Source organism: Malus sylvestris, chromosome 12 (assembly GCF_916048215.2).
Source record: "Malus sylvestris chromosome 12, drMalSylv7.2, whole genome shotgun sequence".
In the NCBI taxonomy this organism is placed as follows: domain Eukaryota; kingdom Viridiplantae; phylum Streptophyta; class Magnoliopsida; order Rosales; family Rosaceae; genus Malus; species Malus sylvestris.
The window spans coordinates 21,206,446-21,234,282 of record NC_062271.1 but is presented as its reverse complement, the minus strand read 5'-3'; the positions used below and the strand labels follow the sequence as shown (position 1 = coordinate 21,234,282).

General features: G+C 35.9%; 1 protein-coding gene and 1 pseudogene across 1 annotated transcript; one reads left to right on the top strand and one right to left on the bottom strand.

Annotated features, from left to right (window-relative positions):
- Positions 1 to 3,662: 3,662 nt before the first annotated feature.
- LOC126593888 (uncharacterized) lies at positions 3,663 to 5,690 on the bottom strand (annotated as a pseudogene).
- Positions 5,691 to 23,786: 18,096 nt separating this feature from the next.
- Positions 23,787 to 25,660, top strand: LOC126593889 (probable WRKY transcription factor 49). The gene is made up of 3 exons (XM_050260052.1): positions 23,787 to 24,166; positions 24,272 to 24,418; positions 25,052 to 25,660. The coding sequence occupies exons 1-3, from the start codon at positions 23,913 to 23,915 to the stop codon at positions 25,542 to 25,544; spliced, it is 894 nt and encodes a 297-aa protein (XP_050116009.1). The 5' UTR covers positions 23,787 to 23,912; the 3' UTR covers positions 25,545 to 25,660.
- Positions 25,661 to 27,837: the final 2,177 nt, after the last annotated feature.

The following is a 27,837-nucleotide window of genomic DNA, read 5'->3' as shown; positions in this document are numbered from 1 at the left end:
CCAACTTATATGGTCGGATGACCAATAACGCATTCAGACAAAATCTGTTAAGGGGCCATGGGCATGAGTTATTTGTTTTTCAAATTGGTTTGTTTGATACATATGGATAGTTGGTTAAATGGTCTCCAAATTGAATGAACTTTTCTATAATCAGTTTTTAGATGATGATAAAAAGAATGAATGATTTCAATTATAACGTTTGCGTAACGAAATAATGTCACATTAGATAAATGACTCAATCCATATTAATATTCAAACAAGAGAATTTAAGGGAATCTATTGAAGAAAGTTAAAGTTATACTATAAAACCAATTAGCAATATGAGGAGTATCACAATTTACTTATAAACTCATGCAAGGTCTTTCCTTTTATCAATGTGAGATTCATTATCAACATGTCTTTTCATGTGTGATGAATTTTCAAGTTTAACATGTGAACAACGCAAACAGGATAACGTAGAGCATATGTGGTCATTGGGCTTCACATCTGGGTCAACCTCTAATACCCATAAAGAAAGTTGAAATTCCACAATAAAACTCATTGACAATATAAGAAGCAACCCAATTTATTTATAAACTCATACAAAATCTTTCCTCGTGTCTGAGTGAGATTCATTACACATCTCCCCTCCCTCAACAAGCAAATGGTCAACATCCCAAGACTTGCCCTGGAGCCCTAAAAGTAGTCAATGGTTTGAACATAATGATTTTTTTTTGGTCGAGGGAGCGTAATGATAATTGTAGCTTATTAGTGGGGCTATAGGTAAGGTCTCTTTATTTGCAATCTTTACTTGGGCCTCCCGTGGGCCTGTCCACAACTGTTCTGTCTTGGAATCTAAGGAATAAATTTATCACCATTTTAAATCATCCACATCCACAACATTCTCTCATCCTCTCGAAAACATCCGGTGGACGTGTTCTGGGTGGTCTACCCACCTATCCTAATCGTTGGATGAGAGTGATGGCCCATCCGATCTGTGCCACGTGTGAAAATCACCAATATTATGTAATATGTAGAAGTAATTTTCTTTTTTTAGTACAACAACATATTTTACATTAAGAAGAGGGATAGTTCGGCCACACAATGAGCAAAATAATTTATTATTAAATTTACCATTCACGATATTCGAATTTAAGATCTCTCACTTACAAGTGAAGAGAAATACAACCAAACCGTAGTACTGAATGATAATATATAAAAGTATTAGATAGTCTAGTTATACAACTTATACATATATGTGGGAAAAGGATCCGGTGAGGATCCTTTTCCTGAGGATTATGGAGATCTTGTGATTGTGACCGTTCATCGTATATTGTGCGGTCAATTTTTGTTAAGTATTATTTATATTTTTTATTGCACAATGTACGATGAACAATCACGATCATGGGATCCCCAGAAAAAAAAATTCGGCAAGGATCCCTGCGGTTATATGTGGTCTAACAACCAACATAAATTTCTTTGATTTCTAATTTTCTAATATTTATGACCCATCCATATCAAGCTTTCCAAATGAAACTTGAGCTGGATTTTGCTTCATCTTCACTTGCAAAGAAACTATTTTTCATCATGTATTTGGAAAGCATTGCAATCTATGTATCTTTTCCTCAATTACTTTGATTTGTAGTAAAGAAAAACAAAAAGGGTATACAATATTTGTGAATAGGCAAATGTGGTAATGCATATAATCGACACAATCACATTATTCAATAAGCTTCATTTCTTCGTTCCGATGTTCTCTATCAAACGGAAAGTTTGTTCTATTCTCGCAAGGTTATCCCCAAAAACAATTATATTATACTAAAAACCTAAGTTTGCTAGTTACTTTGACTATATCTCTCTTTATTTCTACAACGCTCATAGTATTTGTAGCCCCAACAACGTTCATAGTGTTTGTAGCCCCAAGTTATATTCCGATTGTCGAACAAATTCTCTTATCAAAACACGTAAATTATTTATTTTCATGTAATTGAAAAGACTGCAAAATTTTATTTTATTGTTTTCATCTTTTGGGCATTCCACATTTCTGCCACTACCCTTGCTTCACAATATATGCAAAAAGAAGGGAAATTATTCCAAAAGCAAAAAACTATATACCGTGGAAACCAACAAATAAAATCATCTTGTATTAACAAATTGAGCTTGCTACGGACACGACTGAGTTCTCGGAAGCAGAGCAAACAGAGCATCAAGGTCCGGCGGCTGGAAGTACCCATTCTTCGGCGGCTCCCGCTTCTTTTCCCCAGCCGCCTTCTTCTTCGGAGGCGGCGGACACATATTCACCTCCGGAATTCGGCATTCTCGCCACTTCGGCGTCGTACAATCTTCCTCCATTTTCAATCCAGCTCATCCTCACTCGATCGGTCACTCTTCAAATATGTAGTAGACGACGGAGCGCGCGGTTTATATAAAACTTTCAAATTTGCAAAAAAAAAAAAATTGGAAAATGGGAATGGCAGCTAAGCATGAGCGGGCGGGACGACGTGTTAGACTGTTACTGGGAGTTTGTACTTACGTGCATTTCCACGTGGCACAAATCCAGCGGATTCTGTATATTTTTCTATATTTAATGTCTGTGCCAACTTTGGGTCGGTCATTTGCGCAGGAAATTGAATCCGTTTGAATGTGTGTTTGGTGGGCTGAAATTTAAATTAAATGTTTTGTGGTCCAAGTGGAATTTTAAGGGTAGGCCTTGGCCTATACGGCTAATGGGCCATGTCCTTAAAACGTGGAGTTATTATTAGTTTTAAGTCTCTGGGCCCACTTTTCATTAAAATAGGCAGACATAAAATGGGTTTTACTTTGGAGGCCTGCATCTAGGAGTGCACAATGGAATGAGAAGGCCCAATACCATGTAACGCTGTAAACCCAATTGAGGCCCATGACCAACCAAATCCTCTCAAAGTATGGGTCCAACATGATGGGAGTGTTGAAGAATGTGCAATTTATATTGAATGGTTTTATTACTATTATACTAAGGTATTTTTATGATAAAATTATACTCATTAGACCGCCTTTTATCAAGTTAGAGATAATATAGGTGTTGGACCAATAGCAATGGTCACTAGACCGCCTTTGAAATCTTGACACAAGCAAATTAAGGTTCATATCACACACTGTGTTGCAAAGTAGTTTGAATTTTCTAATGCCTCAAATCCTCCACTAGTAGAAAAAACACTTTGCGCGACGTAGGTACCTTCGTCGTGCAAAGTAAAAAATCGTTGCCTAAGGGTTTGCGCGACGTAACCTTCGTCGTATAAAATTTGTCATGGCAAAGCAGTGACAATAGAGTTTGCACGACGAAGGTATAACATGCGTCGTGCAAGGCCACTTTGCACCACGTAGGTTCTGCGTCTCGCAAAGAGTCCTTGCGCGACGCATGACCTACGTCGAGCAAATGGTCTTTGCGCAACTCAGGGCCTACGTCGTGCAAAGTTGCCTTGCGTGACGCGACCTACGTCGCGCAAACCTTTTTTTTTTTTTTTTTTTATGTTTTAGTCAAAACTAATTTTTTTTTAAATTTTGATAAATATTGTAATTAAATTGTAAAGAATAATTAATCAACCAAGCAAAAGTATTTAATTATAAGATATATAAAAATGTACATACAAGATGTCCAAATAAAAAAGAAAAAACTACAAGTGAACTAGGTTTAAAACATCAAGCTACTGAGTATCGAGAGGGTGAGATGGCTCTGAGGTCGAAAGTGGATCAAAATGAGATGCTGGTAGCGAGACTTGTAGGCCGGCCGTCTGTATGGCTCGTATAAGGTCTCTCACCGTCTCAGCATAGGTCATCACCTCCTCGCTCTAGGCCCTTAGTTGCGCTTTCATCTGATCGCCATGGGCCCTCATCTGCTTCCTCATCTGCTCTTCCTGGATTGCAAGCTTACCCCTTAAGGTTGTCACTTCATCCATCAATGCATCGACCTCTACTGTGTTCGATCTGGAAGAAGAGACACCCGTCTCACAAACCCACGATTTCCCTATACCCCGAACAACCTGGCCATGACGACGACCAAGGTTCTGATCCAGGACTTCAGTCATGATCTGAAAACCTACATCCTTTGGTACCATTATGTCCTCGATCGAAGTCTCCGGGGGAAGTTGCGATGCTGCTTCTTGGAGAACAGCAGTGCTCTTTTCCACCATAGTATCCAGTAATAATAAATAAAAAACATATAATGTTTAATAAAAAAATATAAATAATATTTGAACGATTCATACATAAAAGAATAATAATAATTACATATACTTACATAAAACTGCTCAGTGGTTTCATTACCAGGTCGAACGTGAACATCTTTGAACATGTCGATCTTTAGGAACTTAGAACCCTCCTGAAGAAAAAAAACTTTAAGAAAATTTTATTAATCAATAATAATAAATAAATTGTATAAAATTTCAAAGTTAATATAATTTTAGCTGACGTCGTTCCTCAAGCCTATATGAAAAAGGCTTCGAACCAAAATGGTGGAGAAGTGTCTTTGACTCCCAAGCTTTCTGGCCAGCAACATATTTCTTCTGTTAAACACACAATATACATGTTAGTGCGACTATTTGAAATAAATTAATAAAAAAAGCTTTAAAAAATAACTAAAACAATATTAAAATATTATGTACATACCACAAATTTTGGGTCCGTAAAATGCTTGCAGAGCCACTCCCAATCCTCTGGCCTGTCCTTCAACTCGCTTGGAACATGTAAGCGAGCAATATCCAGATTATCCCATTTCTTAAAATAATTGTGAAAATTGTTCTTCCAATGTTTGTACCGGAAGTAGGCCATGACCTCAGGGGATATGTCATCAAGATCATAAATGAACTACGAATATGAAAAATAATAAAATAATAGTAAGAAATTTAATAATATTAAAGATAATATATTTTGGTTTTTAATATTTGTAAACAAAATTAAAGAAATGATAAAGGCTAAAAATTAATACACTAACCGACAACTCGTGTCGCACCAGTTCCTTCGTGTCCTCGGGAATTTCTGCCCAAGACTCCCACTGAAAAGAACAATTGTCTCGAATAACAACACCACAGCTACTAGCGATGAAGCTATACTGCTATGAGGTAGCCGTTCCATGATGTCGCGGGTCATACACAATCTTGATCTTGGAGGCAGTCTGACGTACGTTCTATTTCTGCTTCAGCATTCGACTAGGCCTCCTGGTGTTTTTTTTAGCTGGCCAAAAATACTTAAATGGTGAAAACCCTAAGCTTAAATTTGTACAAAAATTTTGACACAAACTCCCCTAATAGTATAGCATTTCCCAAAACCTTAAAACAAAAAAATAACAGTAATTCACAACTTGCAACACATTTTCACAATCCAGCATAATTTCACCATCATAAAAATAATAGTTTTAAAATGAAAAAAAAATACAACATAGTGAGAATTAGAAAAAAGGTACCTAGCTGGGAGGCATCACCCTCAACTTTGGATGCTGAGGAAGTGTGATCAGAAGGCTCCGGCTCACGGCGGCGCCGGTGAGGCTGCCGTGCACTGAGAGGCTGAACCGACATTGATGACATCAATGAGACGGACACCTGAGACGTCGTAGAAGTAGCCTCAGCAAGGAGTGTAGGCTCTTGAATCAATGGAGCACTCACGAGTGGAGCAGTAGATGCTGATAATGCGAGAGGCGCATTGGTCACAATTTGACAACGAGTGATTAACTACGACATCTATACACTTTTTGAACCTTAAAAATATAACATTAGAAACTAATCATTTCTTGTATTTGAAACTAATCACCACTTGGACTAATAAAAGTGAATATATTCTTGCGCCATCAAGTCATATAAATGGCGTTTAATCCATAACTTATGAATGAAATTATTCAACTTTCTTCATACTTAATCATGCCCTCCTTACACCTCCCCACTAGATAGAGAATGGAAAAACATGTGTTCCCCCCCCCCCTCCCCACTAAACTTTTTCAAACAATTTATTCTCAATAATGTTCAAATTAATATAAATTACCTTATTTTCCCCAAATGAAAGTAGAAACCACCATTACTTTCAATCTCAATGGCATTTAATCAACTAAACTAACCTTATTTCCCCAAATGAAGGTAGAAAGCACCATTAGTTTCGACACAATATACAACTATGCACATCAATGATTTCAGTTTAAATGTACAAACGGTTATGAAGAGAAAACACACATGATAGTTCGACATTTTATAAGTTTCAAGCTTTTACTTCTACGCAACATGGGTTAACCAACTTACAGAACACATAACACCATCAACAAGCCACAATCTTGTCACAACTACATAAATACAAACAACTAGATATATATATCATTACAAAACATTGGAGAAAATTTTGACCTTGAGGCTTATTATGATATCGCTATGTTATTAGCCATATTTCCTTATAAATGTTATTGACTTTATATAACTGACCAAAACTTAATAAATTAGGTCACCATGTGCACCTAGGTGGATACTCCATTTATATAGGAAAAGCCAGGGTATCACATGGCTGGACTTAGTTGGATTTTAGAACATTGTTGGAAACTTTTCAGCCCTGAACCAAAAGTTTATACATTTTAGTTCTAAAAATTTTCCAAATAAAACATTAAAGGAATCAAAATTCTGTATGAGGTGATTGCCTTTAATTTTTCCAAATAATTAGTCTTTTTTCTGAAATTATGAAGATAAAAAGCAAGAAAGTAAGCAAAACCCAGATCGAAAACAGTGAGAATTCTATACCACAGACCCAGAAACTTACTAAGGTAAAAACCATCAAGGAAAAATACCAGTGAAGTTGTTGCCGCTTGTGCAGTCAAGGTATCGTCTGAAAAAGAAAAAGAAAACGGATGGCAAGTAATTCCAAAACCAAAGGGACACTCTTCTCTGGACTATGCACGGTGGGACAGAGTGGAAGATGACTCTAGTAAAGAGGATGATGATGACGATGATGATGAAGACTTTCAACCTCAGTATAGATTCCGTGTGAGAACTGTTGGTGTCCGAACAATGAAGTGAAGGGGTTGAGGAGCAAATATACACAGTACTCAAGTTCGATAGCATCATATTTTTTTGGGACAACCAACCACAAAGTCAAAAAACCATAGTGAAGTAAGCAACATGCGAAAGTTGTGGTAGTTAAGTGTAGAAACTTTGAAAGCTATGAGAATCTGGCTCAAGTTGGATGTATTACCTCTATAGTTCCTACTATGCTGCAATTTACAAATAATTCATGATGTGGCACAAAAATAATCCAAAGCTTGGTCTGCAACAGTTGAATTCCAGCTCTACGCCGCCAGACTATTAAAAAGGTCCTTAATTAACAAGGCATATGCATCCTCAATTAAAATCAAATTAATAAAAACCAAACTAAACCAAATTCATGTTCATACACAAAACACACATACATTAACAAAATACTCAGAAATCAACATACAATTTGAGCCTAAACCCTAAATAACAAAAACCCATCGAAAATTAGAAACCCTTACCTTGGTTTTGGGACTTGATTCGCTTCGGCTTTGAGATTTGCTTGAAGGTCTGTCGTTTGGGTTCAAGATTTGTTAAGAGGAAAGATAGGTCTGGGTTTGAGATTGTGAAGAGGAAAGATTTGGGGTTCAAGATTTGTGAAGAGGAGATAGGGAGATAAAGAGGGACAGTTTAGCTGGGTTCAAGATTTCTGGGTTAGGTTCGAATAAAAGGAGGAGGGTTCAGCTGGGTTCTGTGTTCAAGAGAGGGAGATAAAGAAGGGCTGTCGTTTGGGTTCTAATAGAAGGTATAAAGAGGGCAAAGTGGAAAAATTTGGAAAAATTGAAAAAACAAGGCCTATTTTTCACTATTATACCACCAAAATTATCACACCTTGCGCGACGTAGGTGTATAATTTGACGCCGCACAAAGTGGTTTTGCACGACAATCATACTAAGGCGTCACGCAAAGTATTTATTTGGAAAAAAAAATTATTATAAAAATTACCGAAAATGTGACTTTCCTACTTTCAAATTCAATTTTTTTTAACATAAACCCCACAATAATATATTTTTCTAACAAAAACCCACAATAATTTTTTTTTCATATATATCAGTCAATTTCTTAAGTATTATAAGTACGAAATAAATAAATTAAAATCTACTTAGTAAATATATATACCATTGAACTTCATGGGAAAAGCATCGTATTAACTAGTTTCAAAGATCCAACCGTCAAACTTGTTTGTATATGTTTCGAGATCGCATCAGCCAAAAATCGCAAAAAAAAAACATGCAGAGATCAAGTAACGGGACAAAACTTTTCGACGATTATAATCGGAAAAGCACGATTTAATGGTTATTTTAACTCCGATTTTGATAATTTTTTACAGCTACACTCCTTGATCCTATATGAATACAATAAACTAATTCGATCGTCAATTTAAAATATTTACACAAGTGGATACCACAAAATCTTATGTTATACTTAATGAAAGTATAAATAAACTCCAAATGTTAGAGAATCTAATGTTTTGATGTGATACTCATTGTATGAAACTAGTTTCAACGATCCAACCGTCAAAGTTGTTTGTATATGCTTCGAGATTGTGTACGCCAAAAATCGCAAAAAAAAAAAATTCAGATATCAAGTAACGGGACAAACATTTTCAATGGCAATAATCGAAAAAATCACGATTTAACGGTTATTGTAACTCCGATTTTGATGTTTTTTTACAGCTACACTCTTTAACCCTATATGAATACAATGAATTAATTTGATCGTCAATTTAAAACATTTACACAAGTGGATACCAAAGACGTATGTGTTATACTTGTAGTGATATTGTGTGTTTGGGATGTTAATTAGACCATCTCCGATCAAAGGGAATTTGGTCAATATTAACCTTGAAATTGAACAAAATAATCTCCAACCAAAGAGCATTTACATATGGGCGTATTCAGGGCTCGAATCAACCCCTAGAAGGCCTAAAAAGTGTCAACCCCCAAGCAGTTAGGCATTTCTTTTTTAGCTTGTTAGTTATTGACATGGTGAAAAGGTACTTGGGCATACTAAAAAGTACGTAATAAAAATATAGAGAGAGTAATATTTAGCCAATAAGATTGAAGACGGAAAATTTAAAGATTTTGTGTTTGAAGATTTTGTGTTATATACTTTATGTTGAATATATTTTGTGTTTGAAATTTTAAAAAATTAGTTTGTTATTATTCCGTAAAAAATTATATTTTTGAGGCCTATGTAGCCCTCCATAGTTGGAGATTGCCTTAATTAGTAGTGTATCTGATTCAAGTTTTCGTTATTAGTAATATTGTTTGGTGCTTGGAGTGGAATGTCAGGAGGTTTGTGAAGGCCGGTCAAACAAAGGCATGGAATAAGAACCTCTTGAAGGAGGAAATAGAGGAGAGGCTAAGAGATTTGAGATGATGCTACTTGAAAGAGTAACATTTCGATGACGTGAAAAAGTTCCAATTGGTCATCTACAAGAGTCGAGCCTAACACATCTTACTTAAAACAAATCTTTGCAAGTAGATTTCATATACCAGAATATATTCAACATAAAGTATATAACACAAAATCTTCAAAAACAAAATAAAGTATTTATTTTGTACTCATAAGCCAACTAAAAAAAAAAAACTTGCGCGACGTAGGTACACACAATGGTTTTTGACAAAGTAGCGAGCTCTGATCAAGATGATATCTTGGATAGACAAGCAATTCGTAATTGCAATTTTACATCAGACCATTATAAATATCCAACAGTACATAATAAAACAACTAAAAAATTCAACTGTACCAACAGAAAGGATAGAATGCAGACTTAAAATTCTAGACATAAACTGGACTAAAAGTATGAATGGCATAATAGTGTAGGTGCCTAGGCATTTAACCACCAAATCAAACTATGACATTGTTGAAGACAAAAACTATCGGAGGGTATACTAATATGGGTAGGAATCTCACGTGTTAGAAGAATCAATGTAGTTGCAGACAACAACAATCTTCCCCATCCATAACAAACCTTTGCACTGAATCATTTGTTCTTGAGTAATGTCTCCAAATACTCACCACTTCTTCCATCATATATCATATATGATTAACCCATGGCGACTAGCAACTGCCAAGTACATTCCATCCTTGCTGGCAGCTAAATGTTGACCTGGCCAATTTTGGGAGATATAAGAAACCTAAACCAAAATTTAAAAGAGACGAAAAAGAAAATTAAACACTCATCAGAAACAACTTTAAAGAAATAAAATTCAATCCAACTTACAAAACATCAGATGAGAATAACCTATCAAGTATGTGATGTAAAGACATAACTGGAAAGTTAAGAAGTAGCATTTTAAGTTCATCGGTATCTTCAGATTGCACAACAAGCAATTGATCATCACCATATATCACTTGACGAACATATGTAAATTCAAACAAGACAGTAAAAGTTTTTTGAACACATTTCAAACAACCATTACACCCCTGATAAACAAGAACTACAAACAAGACAGTAAAAGTTTCAAATATGTAAATTCAGATTCTTTCTTCAAAAATGTTCACTACAGGGAAGAAACACTACAATATTCTAGGAGAACAGTTAATGCAATAAATTGGAGAAAACCATGGTTAAAGCATATTTCCCCACAAGGGCAACAACTACAAAATTGGTGGATAATATACGAGTTCTCAACATATTAATGTAGAGAAGTATCATCATAAGATCCTACTATCTGCCAACATCATCTTGATCTTTGGTTCTATGAAAGTGAAACAGAATATAATTAAAATATAAACATGTACCTAATGAAGCTATATATGTGTACTTGTCACTGAAGGCATACACATCCACCCCTATCTGGAACTTGGTAAATTCCGTAGCCATCTGCTTGTAGAAAGGATCATCTGGTAGTCTTAGTGGATGCTCTTTATCAGAGCCATAGACAGAGCCATAGACACGAAGATCATCTCCACGCAACTTTAAGCAACCAACACCACGATATGGCAGTGTATTTTGAAAAATTAACAATTTTCCCCCAAGGTTGCTCTGCAAAAGCACACGCGTGGACATAAGTTCATGCAAAGTAAATGAACAACCAAACTCTTTGAACTGCATAATGAAGTACTTAATAGTCAATTACTGAAGGAATACATAACGTAACACACTGCTTTTATAATTGGTGATAAATTTTATCCAAAGGTAAAATTCAAATTACTATTTGTGAAGAAGCTCACACTCCATAAGCATAAGCGAGGCTTTAAGAGCTGGACCAAAAGCAGACTCTACATTCATGTTGTCTTGAAACGTAGACTCCACTACGCTTCTTGATTCAGATAGATTAACAAGAAGATCATCTAGCAATAGAACAAATACATCATCCAGATCTGAGACCACCATCATTTGAGGCTGAGTCAAAGATGAATGCATATAAAACTCATAGGATCTCAGCACAAATGTTGGTAGTCGGACAAAAAAAAAAAAACAAATTATGTTAACACTTAACAGTGATAACAAAAAACACATACCTTCAAAGCATGACCGGCTGGTTTAGGCCATAACCTGCAAAGAAGTCATCCATAAATTTCAATAATTCCAACAGAAAGGTAAACGGACCTTTGGTACTAGGTAATCAAAGATATAATAAGAACAACTCATATGAAAAGACATCACAACCTTCCATGAGACTAACATAAAACATAAAACTTACATGATATCTTTATCTTTATAGAATGGAGACGATCAGACGATTTGTTGGGAATATTAGTGCAGGTAGATGAGAAACGGTGTTAAACCCTCAGCCTCTTGCTTTTGCCTTTACAAGTTTATATTAATCCTCATTCGAACTACAATAATAACTCTCGCTATCCTCACTACTATCATTTCCGGATTCCCATTCGTCCTCATCTTCGTTTGCCTCTTTTGGTGCATTGTATTGAGGCAAATCACCAAGGTCAATTGACATTTCGAATTTGGGTACTCCAAGTATGTCAAACAGTTCTTGGACAATATTAGTATCTTGGAGTGTTTTTTCACCAATTTCTATCGAAGATGATAACTGTTGGTTAGCAACATCGTCGTTGTCATCATGATCTAGTTCCGGAATATCATATAGCTATCTTCGCTCAATCTTCTGAACAACTTTCCAACCATTGCCAACTTTAGGGTCGTCTAGATAGAATATTTGTTTCGCCATAGTTGCCAAAATGTATAGGTCTTCATCGTACCAATGTCTCATAGTGTTTACTAATAGTAAACCATGATCTCGCTTAACACTCTTTCGGTTATGTGGGTTTGTATCAAACCAAAGGCACTTAAACAGTATCACTTGACACCTGTCTTTGTAAAGCAATTGTACTACATTAGTTAGTTTGCCATAAAAACCAATATCTTCATTATCGCCCACACCCGGGACATGAACACCACTATTTTGAGTAGACGACTTGTTATCACGTGTTGCCCCCAAGAACTTGATCTCGTTTACATGACAACACGAGAACAATTCAACGTGAAGCGGTCCTCTCGCCAAGTTATATAATTCTTCATCGTAAGAGGGTGAATTCAATTCCTTCAATTTGTTTATCTAATATGACATATACAAAAAGTTAACCTGTTAGTGTAACCAAATTTAAAGAAAGGCATGAACAAGTTGGAAAACATGCTCAATTCAAATCACATACAACTTACATGTGCATGAAACCACGAAGGAAACAAGTCACGGTGCTTCTTGGCATATAAATGTGAAGGATGTTACCGCTTCATCAAATGTTCATGCTCTTCAAGGTATGGCAAAGCCTCGTCACAATTGTTGAGTATGAACCAATGCACTACCTCCATGTCATTTTTGGTAAACGATTTGCCTTTTTATAGGATTGCCAAATGGTAGCGCAATTTGGGCAAAAATAGACAGTTTCTCTTTTCTGACACCACCGTCATTATTGCGTTGAGGACGATTGAAAGTTGTCTCAACATCTTCATGATACATTGCACAAAAAGTAAGTGACTCATATGCGACCCATACCTCCACCAGTGATCCTTCGGGCTTTGCCTTGTTTCAAACACACTTTTTCAACTCACCAATATATTTGCACAAATAAAAGGTATGCTACAAATTATTCAAAGCATTCATTGATCATGAATTTATTATATATATAGACGCTTAATTAAGTACATTTCTATTGGATACATCCATTGACAGTTCACTGGTCCGGCAAGCAATGCCTCATCTGGCAAGTGAATCATCACATGAATTATACTTGTAAAGAAAGCTGGGGGAATATCTGTTCGAACTTGCATAAGATGTTCACAATGTTGTCCTGCAATTGTTTAACATCCGACTTTCGCAAACACCTTGCAGTCAATTGTGAAAAAAATCTTGACAACAACACGATTGGTTTCATCACATCAAGAGGCAATAAGTGTCAAATACCAACCAGAAGAAGGCATTGGAGTATCACATGATAGTCATGACTCTTCATGTTTGAAAATTTACACCCCCTCACGTTTACGCAATGTAAGATATTGGAAGCATACCCATCTGGAAACTTTACAGAAGAAAATGGATGGCTTTTCTTCAATGTACCACCGACTCTTTTCATCCACAAGGATGACCTAATGCCCATTTGTTCCAAATCGAGGCGAGCTTCGATCATGTCCTTCGTTTTTCCTTCAATGTCTAGAATTATCTCGACCAAAATATCAAACACATTCTTCTCAATATGCATAACATCGAGGTTGTGTCTCAATTTTAACTTTGACCAATATGGGAGCTCAAATAACATACTTTTGTGCGTCCAGTTCAGATGTGTAGTTGGTCTGGGCTTACTGACCTTTTTGCCGAAATGACCGAATTCCAATCGATTTAACTAATCCAAAATCTCATCTCTGGACCATTCTCTTGGTCTTAGCCGAGTCTCTTTTGTGCCGTGGAAGGCTTTATCGTTCTGACGCCACTCATTGTCCCAAGGGAGCCATCTACGATCACCAAGGTAACAAACTTTTTTCGCATGCCAAGACGATGTTACGTTCTCCTTGCATATTGGACATGCCAAATAACCCTTAATCATCCACCCAGAAACCATTGCATACGCAGGAAAATTGTTTACTGTCCACATCATTACCGCTCGCATGGTGAACATCTGCCCAATATACTTATCGTACGTACGAACACCGTTTTCCCATAAATCTTTTAGCTCATTAACCAATGGTCGCAAATAAACATCAATGGACTTTCTTGAATCTTCGGTAATTAATAGAGTCAACATCATGTATTCTTTTTTCATGCACTTCCAATGTGGCAGATTATAAGGAAAAACGACAACCGGCCAAGTGCTATGGATTTGGTTTAAAACCCCGAATGGATTAAATCCATTGGTGGCAAGTCCCAATCTGACGTTGCACGGGTCAGCTGCAAAATCAGGGTACATTCGATCAAATTCTTTCCATACCTCTCCATCTGCAGGATGCCTCATAACATCATCATTTACCTGTCATTCTTTATGCCATCTCATGTCGGTTACAGTATGCATCGACATGTACAATCGCTACAACCTAGGCTTCAATGGAAGATAATGCATTACTTTTTGTGGAATCTTGGTCTTTCTATTATGTGATGTCATTTTAAACCTTGGCTCACTGCAGACAGGGCATTTATCCAATTGTTTGTTCTCTTTATAGAACAATGTACAATTATTTACACATGCATGAATTTTTTCATACCCCAATCCAAGACCCTTCAACACTTTTTGGGCACTTTTATGATCTTCAGGTAAACAATTCTCTTTTGGAAGCATCCTCTTGATAACTCCCAAAAAGTAATCAAAGCACTTGTTTGACAAACAAAACTTGATCTTACCATGCATCAACTCCACAATTGTTGTGAGCACCGAAAAGTTATCGCAACCCGGATATAATTCTTGCTTCGCATTTTTCAATAGTTTTTCATAGTTTTTGAATGTCTCATTGTCCATGGTTGGATGACCGTCATCTCCCCCTTCCTGATTGGTGTTGCTCGAGGCGTATGGATAAACGTCATCTAGAATATTCATAACTTGTTCACTAGGATCCACAATAGATTCAACAGTCTCCACTCGTGTCACGTATGAAAACTTGATCTAATCGTTCTCCATGATGATACCAAGTAGTATAGGTCTCCATCATCCCATTTCTTACTAAATGAAATCGAACATTTTTGAATGTCTCCCACATTGAGTTGTTACACCTCCTACACGGACATCGGATATGAGTTGAACCTAGGTTGTGTCTAGTTGCGAATTTAATGAACTCATCTATTCCATCTAAGTACTCAACAACACATCTATTATGATTATGTATCCACTGTCTGTCCATTTTGTCTGCAATCCCAATAAAAGTACAAGAATTACAACAACTTCAACTATTATTTTGTCACCTTATTCCTTCGGTAAGGGCTCTATCCCATTTAGGAATGCACAGTTATGTGCCGTAATTTACGATTCCAATGGATTAAATTTCGACGTGGGCTAATTTCGGCAACATCTCCTTACAGTTCTTCAAGTGCACGCCGTAGATACATAATATCCACCGTGTACTCGAAGAACATCAAGAAATGTTACCAAAATTTCCACTATCGAAACCTAATCCGTGAACCGCAAACTACAACACATAACTATGCATTCCCAAACTGTCCAAAAAATGGGACAATTCAAGAATTAATTGGACCGCAGTCCTGCTTTCGCATCCATACACGAAATCCAACTAATTCTCAAACGGGAAACTAAGCTTTTCTTGAAAAAAAAGTGTACGAAGTTAAGTAGTATTAACTTTGTACAACACAAAACAATTTTGTAGGTGATGTACAAAAATATGTGCATACAAATAAACTAAATCACAATAATTACTAAAACTAAATAAAATAGATAAAATGAATACAAATTAATTTAGAGAAGAAAATAAAGTGATTTATGTACATTGTGACATCTCAAATGTAGTTAAATTTCTCTTAGACTTCATTTTAATATAAAGTGATTTATGCACCCTTTATTTCACTTTACGCATCTATCTCTTAATTTAGTCCTTAGTTCTCCTTTATTTTGTTTAATCCAATAACTAAATAAAAAAATATATGGGGAAAAATATTTTTCCCTCGCTTCACGGCTTCTGGTAAACTCTTATATGAGATACAATAGCCATGCCTCTGTCATCACCAATCAGAGTAAATAATGACAGTGAAAAAGTTGATTAAAAAGGCAGTAACAAGTGAAAAGAAAGAACTAATAATTTAAGAGAGGGTTTTGAGGGAGAGATAGAGAGAGGTTTGAGAAATTTCTGTCTTTAACATGATGTGGCATGCCTTTGCAAAAGCCAAAAGGTCCAAGTTCTTTGTTTCATAAACAGATTCAAATCAAGTTGAAAAACTTGATTACAACAGAAAATTTGGATGGTTTCCTTTCTCCACCAAAAACTAAAAATTTATAATAGGAAGGTTACATACTAGAACCTGGTCCCGTTTTACTTGCAGACAGTTTACTTTTCGACTAGATGAAGACCATGTATGAATTTTTTCGTCTTAGTTGCTTTCACTACTTAATATTGTCAATTTGTAGGATTTGTGATTTTGCATGTCTTTGTTGATATGAAGTATATATGTGGTTCTAATGAAAAGATGGGTCGAGTGTATGCAGTTGCTAATTTGAAAACCATGTATAACTGGACACATGTATGAACGTATACATAAATTAACAAATTGGAAATGGAAGTATAAAAGATGAGTTAGTGTTTATATGTATCTCAACTCTCAATCATGAGGAAGAACTCTGTGCCTTATGGTTGCATAGTATTTCGAACGAGCTACTGCTCTATATTTGAGACTACTTTAGACCAGAGCACCAAATAATAATTATGCTCAGGAATGGGAAAATGATGAATGTGTGTTTGACCTCTTTTATGACACCAGAACTGCAGAAGAATTACAGTACCAATAATCATCCAGTAAATGGTTACGTCCAGAGTTCGAATCTTTGCTGCCACTTCAAAGTAGCATTCGAAAAAACTGCTTGTAACAATTAGCCACTAAATGGCCTTCTCTCCACACTGCCCTGAAAATGACATATACAAGACACTTGTGTAAATTTTAATTGTTCTTATGTACTGCAGAAACATGACATTATCAAAAAAAATACTAGACTCCCATGGAAATGTGATAGAATCAAGGCCAGATGTTATTGGTGCACCCAAGGTGTTTGAACTACCATACATCTCGGGTTTGAAACTAATAATCATATGCCAGTTGTTATGATTGTATTGATCGAGTTAGTTGTAAAGTCGGGTTGCTGTACAACATATTGTATGACTCATTGATCCTTATCATGTAATAAGCAATACAATTGAAATCCCCATTCTCTCTCTTGTCCCGCTCATCTCTTTCTTCTTCCTTCACCTACTGTTAATACAAACTCCCCCTCCCCTAAATTATTGTAATAGTTTCGTACCCTCCCCTCCTCTTAATAATAATTAAAAAATAATAATTGAAAAAGGGTTGAACATGCATGGATAAGGGGGTTTGGAGGGCTTAATTTGTCTGTGATTTCCATGGACAGCTAGTACCCTATGTTTATAGAAATATTTCCTTTGTTTTATTAATTGTCACTTAATCATGGTATTTTGAGAAAGCTAACCGAAGTACAATTATGGTTTACAAATGAGTATTATATGATTAGTTTGAAAATTTTCTAATTTATTCAGTTTATAATTGGCCATAAATAAATAGGAGTTTATAATGTGCGTAGAAATCACTTTCCAAAAATATAACGAATGCAAGATTCTTATAGCACTTTTGGTTGCTAGAGTTCAAACTTTTCCAGTCGTCATACGTATTTGTCCAATGTTCAATCCGGGTTAAGCAATTATATTTGCATTCAAATTTAAATTCGTTGGTTTTGTCCAGTCAACTCTCATATCTTTTCCAACCACAACACTAACACTTACAAATAGCAGCATATATAGTAAAAATCAACAACAATGTTAGTTAGGTGATAATGTTTTAGTTCAACTTTCTGTATGTAAGCTAAAGAAGTTTCTAAGCCACACACGATCGATAATATATAATGTTACATGTTTCCTCCTTAAATTCATTTTTTCAGCATTTTCATGCTTGTTATTTAATATAAGAACACAATATTTGTATTAAGTTCATAGTTTTTATATGCATCAAATGAATGTCTCATATACTATGACTACTTTCTACTAGATAATTTCCTTAATTTTCGTATGAACAGCATGGAAAGGATCCTGGAAAGGTACGAAAGATACTCATATGCTGAGAGCACTAGTAGAAACAAGGTTAGTAACACAATATTTTTCAAAGCACATTTATTGGTTAAAGTATTGTTGGAACTACCTGGTGTATAGAGAAAAAGAAAATCAGCAAGATAGTTATCTCCTTTGATTTTGCAATTTCAATTTCGTAAATGAATCACATGAAGGATCTACATATTATTAATTCAGTTTACATCATGTTTAAGAGCAAGGGAAGGATTGCAATCGAAAAAATACAAAGAATTGATATCAATTCAAACCTGATCTAGTAGACGGTTTTGAAGAGAGAGATGGGGGATGGAGGTAGCTGCTGCAACTGGGTTTGCAGTTTCTACCTCCCAAACTGATCAAATGAAATGAAAAAAGTCATTAACTTTGTGCGATGCAGGTCCTCATGCATCGCGCAAAACAGCTTTGCGCGACGCAGGTGGGCATGCGTCGCGCAGAACTGTTTTGAGCGACGCCAGTCTTCGTCGCGCAAAGATGTTTTGTGTGACGCTTGGCATCTGCGTCGCACAAAGTTGTTTTGCGCGACGCATGAGGACCTGCGTCACGCAAAGTTGGGAAAAAAGCGGTAAATCCTTTTTGGTTTGGCGCCAAAAGTTTGTGCGACGAAGGATAGCGTCGCGCAAAGTCATCGTGCGCAACGCTGGCCTTCGTCACGTAAAATTCGTTTGCACGACGTTTTGTGTTCTACGTCGCGCAAAAGGACTTTGCGCAACGAAATTTGCTCCGTCGCACAAACATGCTTTTCTACTAGTGCCCCTCTTGAGCTAATTGCTCCAACTCTATGAAGGAAGTTGAAGTTTCACCCTAAAATCAATTGGTAATGAAGGAGTGGCTCAACTTCGTATAAGCTTTTGTAAGGTTTATTAATTTTCGATGTGGGACATTGTTCACATCTTCTTGCAGACGAGTGGAAAATAATACAAACCACAATCAAATGCACAAAGAATTTTTCAATGTAATTGTTGCATCGCCATTTAGTGTTCACGTTCCATCGTATATTCTAGATCCATGAAATATTATATATGTTGTCTGCCTATATTATAGCACATAAAATCGGAACTACGTGGCGGTATTACTGGAATGCTCACATTCGTCATATATATCATGGATATGTATAATGTTTAATGAATAAATACACATTTATAATATAAGTTAATTGACAACACCATGTAAATGTTGGTTGTTTAACTATCAAAATAGTGCATTGGAAGATGAGAGTGTTCAGTTTGCAGCCGTTAGGTCTAATGTGTCAAGCTAGCATAGTTCTTCTCTTCATAGTAGATGAAAGATATGACTAGTGAGTGGGGTATTTCTAATTTTAGCCGTTAAGGTAGCTAGGTCTCAAAAAGTATCAAACAACATTACTCTTCTCAAATTAGTGGGAAGAGAAATGCTACGTTGCAACTTACAAGCAAGAAAATTATAGCTGTTAAAATGTAATAATAAATCTATTCTAGCATGGAAGAGATATTCTTATGCAATTAAGCGTGTCATGCGTCGAGTTTTTATTGGACAAAGAGATTACTTTTTAAACACATAATTAGCGTTGATTTCACGGGTGATGTAAATAAAATTATAAAGGGGTTTCTCCATTTTAATCCTTGATAAAGATTGAAATTCAATTAAAACCTTATGTTAGATTATATATTCATTATTGTCCCTTGACTAAATTTCCATGTGAGCATAAATATTAAAATTTATATTTTCTTGTTTTTAAATATTTAATGCATTTTTTTTGGTTCCTATAATGCCCCTATTAAATATTTGATTTTAATTTGCTCCATATTTTTTGGCATTGATTATTGTTTGACTTTCTAAAATGATAAACATAATTCAAAAAAATATTAGTGATACGTTACAAGAATTAACAAATACCTAATTCAAATTATTCATTATCACCAGTCAAAGCATAGAGGAAATATAAATAGCCAAATCATATATTTTACATAATCGAATGCACTTAAACCATGTCCTAATGTGCTTAAATCATATAACCTAGTCGAATGCACATAAATCATAGTACCAAGTCAAATGCACCTAAACCATGGTACTTATATGAATGCACCTAAACCATGGTACCTATATGAATGCACCTAAATCATGGTACCTATATGAATGCACCTAAACCATAGTACCTATATGAATGCACCTTAATCATTTAGGTACTATCAATTAGGTCTTATCCATTTGGTATGGTCGGTTAGGTACTATATAGTGTATGTCCGATTAATTTGGTACGGTCAATTAAGTTGTGATTTCACATTCTATTTTCTCAATTTGTATTTTCTTTTCATTTATCTCTGGATTCACTGTCAATTTGGCATCTAAAAGACCATTTTTTCTTCTTTCTTCCGAATACAACGAGATTTTTGGTTTGTAAGTTTTATGGCTTTTTTTGTTTGATCATGGTTTCTAAGTTTTCTGGGTTCTTTGATTGGAATAACACATGGAGATTTATGCTATAACAAACATGTTAATTATGGATCTAGTTAATTAAGCATTCTTGAAAAATTAATTATATATCTGTTTCTCTAATTGGTTTTAAGAGAGTAATAAGGGTAAATAGGGAAACTAAAAATGCAATAAATTTATTAAAAAATGATTAAATGTGACATGGAATACTATAATCTGACATGGAGGACTATTTTTAGTTTTTAATCTTACATACGGTATTATTGAAAAAGCAATCTTATTTAGGGATTAAAATGAAGTTTTCTAAATTATAAACCAAATTTGAAAGAAAATCACTCCTTGCGTGGGCAATTGTCCTTGGCAAGGTTTTGATGGGATTTACCTAGGTAAAGAAACAGTGGTGGCAGTTTTCCACTTGTAGCCATCGCATCTAGAAGACTAGGTTTCGAGTCTTTTGACTAGCAGTACTAGAGGAAGATGCCCTTGCCAAGGACGATCGATTAGGACATGTGCCCTTAAGCATTCCCAATTTTCTTTAGGACCCCACCCCTTCCTTCTCTTCTTTGTTTTAACCCCAAAGGATGAGTTACAGCGTCACTGCTCTGATCAAGCCCCTCCTCCTCCACTTCTTCCGACACCACAGACCTCGACAGCTCGAGGCGCCCCTACCCCTCATTCGTGAAGCTGGACACCAGTGGGTCCCCATCAATCACACGTGTCCCCCACATGGTCCCACGTTAAAAAGGGTTGACTTTGGCGAACGAACACGTCCAAGTTTTTTCCAACCAAAGATAACTTGGTTTGTTTGGTTCTTAACCTGCGCCCACGCCACCTCTTCCCTCATCCGCTAACCGACGCCTCTCTCTCTTTCCGATTGTCTGACGGTCAACCCCAGTTTGTGTTTTTACGGGGGTAGGGTAGGGGAGAGGGAGACAGTACGCACCCTCTGTTTATGTTTCTAATATTAACAAAAGTCAAAGCCACAAACATCCAAAACCTGCCCTTACTTTGAAGAAACCATTCGGTTCCCCTCGTGTTTCAAGATAAACTTTCTAAATATATTAGCTATGGTGACGGTGGTTGAACCACACTAGATTTTTTTTTTCAGTTTTTCTATTGTTTATTTTCTAAATCATTTTGGGTGATAAAAAGTATAAATTATTGTGCGACACTAAAACGTAGTTGTGTGATAATTAAACAAGTGACATAACATAGAATTTGATAATTAACTAATATATACTACACTATAAAGCATAGACTATCGTTCATCAGTCATGCACATAACATGTAAACTTATATTATTTGACTGTATTTTAGTGTCATACAATAATTTTTCGAAGTACTTGTGGTGGAATGCCAATATACGTGGTTGTATATATACATAGCTTGGTTTCTTTTAAGCTATATCATTGATCACTTATATTTTGTTTGAATTGTTGTCAAGTTAACAAAATACTATTAGCTTCTAATGGTCTCCTAATTGATGAATTTGGGTGGACAATTAGTTGCAATAATTAATTTTGTTTTCTTTCTTGTGAGAAAGATCGAGGCTTGCATGCATGTGTGTGGACCACTATGTTGTTAGACATAGGCACTGAGTTTGCACCGCCAGCCCATCAACAGCAAAAACAAATCTCTCTAAAATCTAAAATAATGGAAGCGTAGAGATTTGGAAATTGCAAAATGCGAACTCTTGGAATTAATGTGGATCGGTTTTCTGGCAATATTCAATAAACATGCATGCTTAGTCTTGTATGAGTATATATAAACCTTAATTACGGGAGGCTCTAATTATGTTATATATCTTCTTTTTGCATGCTACTCATCTCAAGTGATCGAGACCTGGGAGAGTTGGAAAAGAAAGTTGAGGGAAAAACTAAAGTAGGGTTTTATAGTTTCATCAGTTTAATTGGAGAGATTCTCTCTTGCAATCAACATACAATTCTAATGACATTACTTATTCAATAAATATATGTGACGTGTTAAAAATGTTAAAACCAACCATTCTTCTAATAAACACTTGACACGTGATGAATTGATAACATGATAATACATCTCCTCTAATTAGGAAGTTTTTGTTAAAAAGTCTATCACAGTTCATATCTACTCCTTTTATAAAGTAATTAACTATTCAGCTAGCCAATTATATGCTTCCTTAAAGAATTTAGAAAAGAAGTGATAATTAATGAAGTTCAAGTTTTTAATCTGTTTATTTAAAGAAAGGAGAGAATGTAATCTCCTTGAAAATAATGAAAACGTATATTTTTATTGATTCTTTAGTGGTTGACTCTTGCTTTGGGTTGAAAATTGGGTCATGGTTCAGGTAGCTTTGGTCCACCTTTGATGCCTCTGTCATTCAAAATTTCTTCTCATCAAAACATTATAACAAGACAAATAACACACTAAATGAAAACAAAGAGAATGCTGCAAAGCAACAAAAGAAGATGAATTGAAAGAAAATTGACTCTTGCTTTGTCTATCTTTCATTTTTTTTTTAAAGTAAATAATTTTCCACACTAGCTATCATGCGATTTCTCAAATATGGATTTAGTTACATTAATTAGAATGGATGTATTTCTTCATATGCAACTAGATTTTGAATCCCCTCTTCTCTACAATTTAGATTGTCTTTTTGCACGCTCTTGATTTATTTTTGACGCTTTATTCTCTTTTGACTTATTCAATTTAACAAAAAAAATTAAACAAATGTATACATCCATAGAAACTAGAGAGGGTTTAGGGATAATTGCCTCTTTTATACAATTTACCTCACCCACTTTTTTTCCGGTAAATTAATATCGAGATGATCATGAAGCCAGTGTTTTGCATACCGGAATTACTTTTTGAATTTGATGCAATCGTGAAAATTATAGTTCTTGAATTTGATCTCTGTAGGGAAGGCATTGAAATTACCCTAGCATGCATATATATGCGCAAGGAAAATGACCTCATTTTTTTTTTAAAAAAAAGGCCCGTAGCTAGGGTTGTTCAGTTTACCAAATATGTTTACTGTTTGACGGGAATAGAATTCTTAGTTAAGTCTAAGTAGAATGCATACGAAACCAAAACCCTCTTACTTTAAAAGTCAAGAGGCAAACACGTAGACGTGACAACTTCCCTTCTTCATCTGCTCCACCTTTTCCCTTCTTTTATTTCTTCACCAGATAATACACACTCTATAATTCTCATCTTATCAACTCATTTCCTCTCAGCTTCTTCTTCTTCTTTTTCTATTAGCAATGGAGGAAGCAATGGGTGCTACGTGGTCGGACGGCTCAGAGGAAGAGCTGGTGAGGGAGCTTCTGGACAATGAGTCACCGTTCTTTGTGCTACCGGAGGAATCTGTGCAGTCCCGAACGACTAGTGCTTTCGGCAAAGAGGCTATCAACGGGTTTATCCCTAACGTCTATTCTGGTCCGACAATCCAAGATATTGAAACTGCTTTGTCTGTCACAACGGGAACAGTCCAGCCCCAAGAACTTTCAAATGCCAGGTTTGTATATATATGTTGCAATAATTTTATGTTCGGTTTTGTAGAATTTAATTGATTGGGATTATTTTTTGTAGTTTGCTATAAATGAATTTTCTTATTTTGCAGGCTGTCGTTGCTAGAAAGGGGTCTGAGTAAGGTTGAGCATAAGTATATTCTGAAGATCAAAAGCTGTGGAAATGGAATAATGGCTGATGATGGTTATAAATGGAGGAAATATGGCCAGAAGTCCATTAAGAATAGCCCAAATCCTAGGTAATATTTACCATATATAGCTCATTCTTCTTCCCCTTTATCTGAAATTGTAAGCTTTAGGGTTTTGATATTATTGCAGCCATAGTAAGTGTGTAGTTCAAGCGGTTATGAGCACTCAGTTCTACCTAAACCAATAAACTTTGCATTGAAAAACCTATAAGCATCGTAAACGACTTCATTATCTTATGTGTGTAAGAGTCGGACTTAATCTGCATGATTTATACCACTTTAATACTAATTAAGCTGATTAGTTCACGAAATGCTCTCTAATTAGTGCTGAGGCATTAAGCCAACCACCCTATTCAAGACCTTAAGAAGGTAGATTATCCTTAAATATTCTACCTACGCCAGGGCGAACCCTAGTACTAGGCCATTAAACAAAGGTTTGACATATTGCTATAGTCACACAATTACATTAAACATTCAATTGCAAATGGCCAACGGATTGTTCTAGTGGATAAGACCTTCTTCTTCAACCCATTGTATACCGAGTTCAAACCATTCATCCTCATCATATTGTAGCTTAAAGTAATAATATCGTTTGTAATAAAAAAAAAAAGTAAACTTTCAAATGATTTATTTTACTTTAATCTTTCAATTTACATTTCTGACCAAGTTTTTTTTTAAATATAGGAGCTACTACAGGTGCACAAATCCAAGATGCAGTGCCAAAAAGCAAGTAGAGAGGTCCAGTGAGGAACCAGACACGCTCATTATCACCTATGAAGGGCTCCATTTGCACTTCGCATATCCATTTTTTGACTTCAACAACCAGGCCCAAAACTCCAGCCCGTCAATGAAGAAGCCCAAGAAGAAAACCTCGGTGCCCCAAGCCGAAGACCACGACAGAGAAGCCCAAGAAAGTCTGAGAAGCGTTACTCCCGATCCAGTTCGGGATCTGCCACCCGGTCCGTTTCCGGGCCGGCATCAAGGGTTTGTGGAAGAAGAAAGAAGCTCACAAGGATTGCTTCAAGATATGGTGCCATTCATGATTAGGAACCCTAAACCATCAAGTGCTTCTTCAAACTCTACATGTTCCTCTTCTCGTTCATCTCCAACCTCTCCTTCTTCTCTATCATGGGTTTCTTCCTATTTTGACGTGGGTATAAATCATAATTTTGGATGAATCCATAGACGTAAACTATACAATGTTGAACAATAATGATATGCATGCTAAAAAATGCGATGTAGATTTTATCATCAGCATAAGGAGAAAGGTGGTGCACCACACATTTGTTTTTACCTTCCACAAACTTCTCGCAATTTTTTACTGTCAAATCGATAAATTAAATATGATAAAACAATAGAAATTAACAAAAGGTGCATAAAAAGTGTGAGTGAACAACACCATCCTCAGATAAATTTTTAGTGATTGTTAGAAGAGTGATTATGACATGACATAATTATTAGAAGAGTGGTTATGCCTTCATGTACGTAAAGAGATATAAGAAGAACTTAGACTCATTGCAATCATTTGAACTATTTTTTGATACACTAGTGTACTCTCTCCTTTTGTTGGCACTTCCTTTCAACTTTTGGCTCTTCATCTTAACATGGTATCAAGATAACTAACGTTTAACTCTGATTTGATATTCATTAGTTCTGCACCATTTTTTTCTTTAACTCAATCTTTCTTTCGATTCAATTTCTAAAGTTCTTCAAATGTAGTGAAAATATCAAAGTTACAATCCTAGACCAAATGTTCAACAGTTGTTTCATATCAAATTTTTTCTGAAATTCTCATAATTTCTTCGAAATTCTTCACGTTTTAAACCAACAACAATGAGACTGATTCTAAGCCTTGTACTTGTTTCATTATATAGTAAAACTTATGTATGTAGACTACATTACTCTCGAGGGAAGCAATTCGACACTGTTGTTTTCTATGTTTGTTTGAATCTCAATCTTAAGTATAGTGAGCATTTGCTTGCTCCTTGCCTCCCATATCATAAGGCGAAGCAAACTCATACAAAACTCTGTATGAGAATGTTTTTTTCCCACTATTATTTGCACTCTAAAGTCTGCTGAATGCATTCATACGTGAGCTATGAGAAAATGCACCAAATTATTTTAAGTGCATTTATCATTTCTCTTTTCTTCAGAAAATATTTTGACTTTGTGTCTTTAGGCATTGTTCTTTTCAAGCAACTTATTACAATGTTATACGGCCCTGTTTGGCACACCGTATAAGACACCGGATAGTGCTAATAATATGATGTACGGTGTTTGGTGGTTGTTTGGATTAAATAAGCACTGGATTAAATAATCCGGGCCCACCATTTTAATACACTCCGCACCCGCTTAGCTATCCTCTCCAATAGGTTGGTATAATTTGTCGGGTTCGCGCTCCCGTATGCTCTTCTCTCCGACCCTCTCTGCTCCTGCCCAACGCAAACTCCACCAAGGTATTGCTGCTCTGTCTCTCCCTCCTTCCCAACTGCCAGCAGAGGCTCCGGCGACGGGGGAGCCCAAGAAGGAAGAAAAGGTAGCTAGGCAGACGAAACCCAGGTTTTCAATTATGGTGTTTCTGGGTTTTCAATTATGGGTTTTCAATTTTTTGCTTCTGGGTTTTCATCTTCTCCATCTTTTTGCTTTTGGGTTTTCATCTTCTCCATTTTTTGCTTCTGGGTTTTCATCTTCGCGATGGACAGACGAAACTCGAATGGGAGAAGCAAAGTGCTTCAAATGACAGAGAGGTGGAGATTTGAGAGGCTTCGGTGTTGATGGTCTTTGTAGAGTGCCTTTCATTTTGCTTCGGGAATGGGAGAAGCAAAGTGCTTCTTTTCTGCAAAGTGAATAAACAACACCGTAGAAAAAGAAAAATAAACCTAAAAGTATCTATTTTTATCTTAAAATATTAATATTTTGAATTCCACTTATCCGGTATAATAACAAACATAGTATAAATAATACGGTTATTAATCCGATACTGCACCAAACGCCCGACTAATTTAGTCAGTACTATCCGGTGGCTATTTATCCTATCCGACAGAAATAATCAGTACAGTCCGAGCTGCCAAACGAGGCCGCATGTACAAAAATTTTGTTATTTTATATTTACAATTTCTTTAAGTATATGCGTTAAACTGTAATTTTGTCAAAAAATAAAAACCCCCTTTTCAACGCGGGAATGAGCCTAACAATCTTCTCTTTATCCATCCACTTGATTTTGGCCCCCTCTTTGTCTCTAGGTGCGTGTAAAGGAGTGAAGGAGAAAGGATTCTCGTCCGATCCTCTTTGTGACGGTCCCGAAAATCCTTCAATCACATTCGTTCATCGTGCGGTCAGTTTTCGTCAAGTACTGTTTATATTCAATTTAAAAAAAAATTACAATAATTTCTGACAGTACGATGTAAGATGAACGAATGTGATTTGAGGATCTCTGAAATCCTCACTCGGAGTGAAAGGACCTTATTTTA

Coding starts and splice junctions, on each gene's coding strand:
- LOC126593889 (XM_050260052.1), top strand. CDS start 23,913: ATGGAGGAAGCAATGGGTGCTACGTGGTCGGACGGCTCAGAGGAAGAG. Junction 24,167..24,271: donor CAAGAACTTTCAAATGCCAG/GTTTGTATATAT, acceptor CTTATTTTGCAG/GCTGTCGTTGCTAGAAAGGG. Junction 24,419..25,051: donor AAGAATAGCCCAAATCCTAG/GTAATATTTACC, acceptor TTTTAAATATAG/GAGCTACTACAGGTGCACAA.